The sequence below is a fragment of the Octopus sinensis genome, linkage group LG3 (assembly GCF_006345805.1).
Source record: "Octopus sinensis linkage group LG3, ASM634580v1, whole genome shotgun sequence".
NCBI classification, from domain to species: domain Eukaryota; kingdom Metazoa; phylum Mollusca; class Cephalopoda; order Octopoda; family Octopodidae; genus Octopus; species Octopus sinensis.
The window spans coordinates 65,502,550-65,507,751 of record NC_042999.1 but is presented as its reverse complement, the minus strand read 5'-3'; the positions used below and the strand labels follow the sequence as shown (position 1 = coordinate 65,507,751).

Here is a 5,202-nt window from a genome sequence, read left to right as displayed (position 1 = left end):
TACTTCGGAAGCCATTTAATTGTGATCTTCTGAAGATTGCTGTGGTACTATCCGTAGCTAATATGTGATATTACTAGAGAATATAAAAGCAAAATATGAAATGGTATTATTAAACTGAGAGAGAGAGAGAGAGAAAGAGAGAGACGTTAAGAATCTATATGACATAACAGCTTTAATATTGCTTTCAATAGACCCACCCCCTTATAGATATTGTATTAAATATCACAAATGCAATAAGCTTCAGTATATTAATGTTTTGTTAATCAGATCTGAATAACCAAACTACAGAGTGTTATTACTCCACAGTGTTTCTTTTCAAAAATGTCCGTTTGATGTTTTGGCACGTATTGAAGCATATACAAACTTGATTAAATCATGACTTTCTGATTAACAAGTTTTGTATGTATACGAAATCACATCCAAATGTTTAATAAACGGACAACAGATACAGCGCAAGCGTGCAGGTCGGGAATCATGGCGTAAACTTTATGTGAATTGTGATAACACAATTTTCAACCTCTCAATCTCTCTTCTAGTCTTAAAAAAATTATTTCTAGTAGTAGTAGTAGTAGTAGTAGTAGTAAGGGGTAGAGGAAGAGTAGGGGAAGTCTTGATAGTTGGCAAAAAAAGAGGAGGCAGAGCAGGAAGATTAAGAGTTGGAGGAGGAGGAAGACCAGGAGAAAGTGGAGGAATAGGAGGAGGTGGAAGAGGAGGAAGGATGGGAAGCGCAAAAATGATCAAGTTTTCTGATTTAAGCACAAAGCCAGCAATTCTTAGAGGTGGGATTAAGTCAATGAGATTGGTCTGATATTTCACTGGTACTTCATTCTATTCAGTTTGCAAACGTAAACGCTAAGCTGAACTCGTTCCCATTTGAAACACAGATGTAATTGTCAGGAACAAATACTGAGAAGCATTTTTAAATCCCTCTAACAGTTTTACGAAACAACAACAATAACAACAATAACAGCAACAGCAACAACAACAATAATAATAATAATATTAATAATAATAATAATAATAATAATAATAATAATAATAATAATAATAACAATAGACGGATGCGGAATTTGAACTCAAAACGTAAAGAAGGACGAAATTCCGCTAGGCATTTTGCCCGGAGCGGTAAAGATTCTGTCAGCTCACTACCTTAACAATAATGATGATAATAATAATAATAATAATGATAATAATAATAATAATAATAATTATTATTATTATTATTATTATTATTATTATTATTATTGAGTGAGAGAGCAGTTCATGCCATCAAAGTGACACTGGGGTAAAATATACGAAGCCCAATATACCCATCATGACTACCCGTCTGATACGGGTACACCAGGCACATGCATCACAACCATATGTGCGCGACATGGTGATCTCATATCAAGATAAACAGCACATGACCTTGCAGGTGGGGCCTAGTTAGAATTTTCTTCAGGTTGAGTAGCCCATCCCGCTCAAAAGGTCCTTGAATAAGAGATGCACATATCGTCAGCCACTAAGGGACATGCTCAACTGGTTAAGGTCAAACAACTGACAAGCAAATATGTGGTATTGAGCAGAATATTTGCTGTAGCCCATATTTTATACCAAGACAAAACAATGTACATGATAACACTTCCAATCAGTTAAGATCAGAAGCCATATTATTATTATTATTATTATTATTATTATTATTATTATATTATTATTATTATTATTATTATTGTTGTTGTTGTTATCATTGTGTGAATGAGCAGTGCATACCACAAGACCATGCACATGCATCACAGCCATATATGCGCAACATGGTCATCTGATAACTATACTAACAGCACATGAACTTGCAAGTTGGGCCCAGTTATAAGTTTCTTTAGGTCTAGTGGCCCATCCAGCTCAAAAGATTCCTGAATAAGGGCAGTTTAAGTGTGTTGAAGAAAAACTGGTTTCTAGAGGTGAATTATCCCCAAAGAATTCCTCCCAACACATGGCTATGAAGCTCTCCTACTACTTCTGCTTGTCATCAGAGATGCTCATATTTTCAGCCACTAATTGACATGCTCAACTGGTTATGGTCAAACAACTGAGTAGAAGTGGTATTGAGCAGAATATTTGCTATGGCCCATCTTTTATAGCAAGACAAAACAATGTACCTGATAACACATCCAATCAATTAAGATGAGAAACCATGAAAGCCACTGCCTGGTACCCTTATTATTATTATTATTATTATTATTATATTATTATTATTATCTATATATATAAACGGCAAAATGTTTGTCTGTGTGTGTGTCCTTTATACAAATCAATAATCTTTCAGTTAGAGGGCTCGCACTTTCTATGGTCATTCAAAACCGTCCACGATTGGTCGTGCACATCGTTACATTTCCCCAGTCATCCCGTAAAGCCATTAAAAAATCAATAGAAGTGACATTTTTGTGAATTTTCTATCCAAAACACAACCAAAATGCCCGACACTTGATACGCCAATTGAATGCTAGCTAGCTGTATGTTATTAGTCGAAGATTTGGACAGTACTCGCGTGTATGTGCGCACGCACGCAGCTGTATATGCATGCACTAACACTATGACCCGGCAAGTTATTATTATTATTATTGCTAGTTATTATTATTATTATTATTATTATTATTATTATTATTATTATTATTATTATTGTTGTTATTTTCTTTATTTATATACTTTATTGATTGACATGATCTTAATATCTCAATCTTAATATCTACGACCTTAATATCTCAACAAAAGAATTTTATAAGCTCAGAAAATACAAACATTTATTACTTGAAATCGAAAAGGTGTGGCATCCATCTCAAGACGGTTACAATACCAGTGGTTGCACTTGGAATGATCAAAGAAGGAAGTAACAAAATTGTTTAAGCATCCATCATTCCTGTATTACCAAAAAAGTGAAAAAGATAGTGTGACCTGTTAGGTCACAGGTACTGAGAAGTGCATTGTCGTTGTAAATTTTCGTTCTTTTTCGCCTTTTATTTTCTGTGTTTACTTTTTTTATTTTTTATTTTTTCATCTCTGTCTTCCTTCCCTTTTTTCTTTATCACATGACTTCGTAAATGAATAATCCGGTGTGTTTATTTTAATGGCCTACCAATGTATAGAGTGAGATTGTCTGCCCTAGGTGTGAGGAAGAAATTCAGTAACGAATGGAAGCAGAACGGAAATAAGATGATAATGATAATAATAATAAGAGCAACAACAATAATAATAATAATAATGATGATGATGATGATAACAACAACAACAACAACAACAGTAATAATAATAATAATAAAAATTAAAATAATATTGATAATAGCAGTAAAAACATTGTCAACATGTAAAAACATGGTTCTCTTAAAACACTTTCAAAAGTAAAATATTACACTTTTAACAGAATCTCCTCTCTTTCTCCTTACATTTATCATTGTTAATCATAAATAACATCCATCGTAAAACGTCTACTTGATTGTTACTTGCCGCCTGAGGCTGAGACTTGGAGTAGGTCATGTAAGATAAAAACAAAAGGCATGAACAGCCACAACAATTTTAACAATAATAATAATAATAATAATAACAATAATAATAATAATAATAATAATAATAATAATAATAATAACAATAATGATAACAATAATAGCAATAATAATAACAATAAAAGCAATAATAATAATAATAACAATGATAATAATAATAACAATAATAATAATAGCAATAATAATAAAAATAGCAATAATAATAACAACAGTAATAATGATAATAATAGCAATAATATTAATAACAACAACAGTAATAATAATAATCACAATAATAATAATAATCACAATAATAATGATAATAATAATAATAATAATAATAACGATAAAATTAGCAATAATAATAATGACAATATTAATAGCAATAATAATAATGACAATAATAATAGTAATAATAATAATAATAATAATAATAATAATAATAGTAATAATAATGATAATAATAGCAATAATAATAATAATAATAATGATAATAATAACGATAAAATTAGCAATAATAATAATGACAATATTAATAGCAATAATAATAATGACAATAATAATAGTAATAATAATAATAATAATAGTAATAATAATGATAATAATAGCAATAATAATAATAATAATAATAATAATAATAATAATGATGATAATAATAATAATAATAATAGTAATAGTAATAATAATGATAATAATATAAATAAAAATATTAATAACAACAACAATAATAATAGTAATAGTAATAATAACAACAGCAACTATAATAATAACTATAACGTCAACAATAATAATAATAATAATCATAAGCATTATTATTCTTATTGTTATATGTAAGGTGGTGAGCTGGCAGAATCATTAGAACACCGAGTGAAATGCTTTGGTGTATTTCATCTGTCGCTACATTCTGAGTTCAAATTCCGCCGAGGTCGACGTAATCGACTATCCATCTCCCCCAAATTTTTGGTGTTGTGCCTTTAATAGTACGAATTATTAGTGTCATTATTACTTTTAATCTGCCACTTTGTTACAGTCACTTGCCGAGACATACCCAGCGTCCTGGGGCGAGTGTAGAGTAAGATATGTTGAACGATCGGGAGGGGGGAAGATAGTGAATTATCCTTATGTAAGATAACAGAGACAGGCGTGGTAGTGGCTGTGTGGTAAGTAACTTGCTTACCAACCACATTGTTCCGGGTTCAGTCTCACTGCGTGGTACCTTGGGCAAATGTCTTCTACTATAGCCTCGGGCCGACCAAAGCCTTGCGAGTGGATTTGATAGACAGAAACTGAAAGAAGCCCGTCGTATATATGCATATATATATGTGTGTGTATACGTTTGTGCGTCCGTGTTTGTTCCCTCAACATCGCATGAAAACAGATGCTGGTGTTTAACTTAGCGGTTCGACAGAATAAGTACTAGGCTTACAAAGAATAAGTCCTCGTGTCGATTTGCTCGACTAAAGGCGGTGCTCCAGCATGGCCACAATTAAATGACTGAAACAAGTAAAAGAGTAAAAGGGAGTTTAAAAGTATACATTTAAATGCATAGGATTTTTCTAAGGATGTGGGTAGTAGGTGTGAGCACAGCCGTATGGATTTCACTTTCGTCTTCAAGTGAAACTTGAAAATGTCGATGAGTGCTTTATTAGGCAGGAACGTTTCTGTCCTCAATCTGTTCAGCCTCGTC

The 5,202-nt window shown here is 31.7% G+C and overlaps 1 protein-coding gene across 1 annotated transcript; it reads left to right on the top strand.

Annotated features, from left to right (window-relative positions):
* Positions 1–986: 986 nt before the first annotated feature.
* On the top strand, positions 987–4,301 carry LOC115209278 (uncharacterized protein DDB_G0292186-like; the record flags this gene model as incomplete). Its single annotated transcript, XM_029777587.1, has 2 exons — positions 987–1,061; positions 3,555–4,301. Coding segments are annotated over 2 exons (822 nt in total), but the record flags the coding sequence as incomplete, so codon positions are not given.
* Positions 4,302–5,202: the final 901 nt, after the last annotated feature.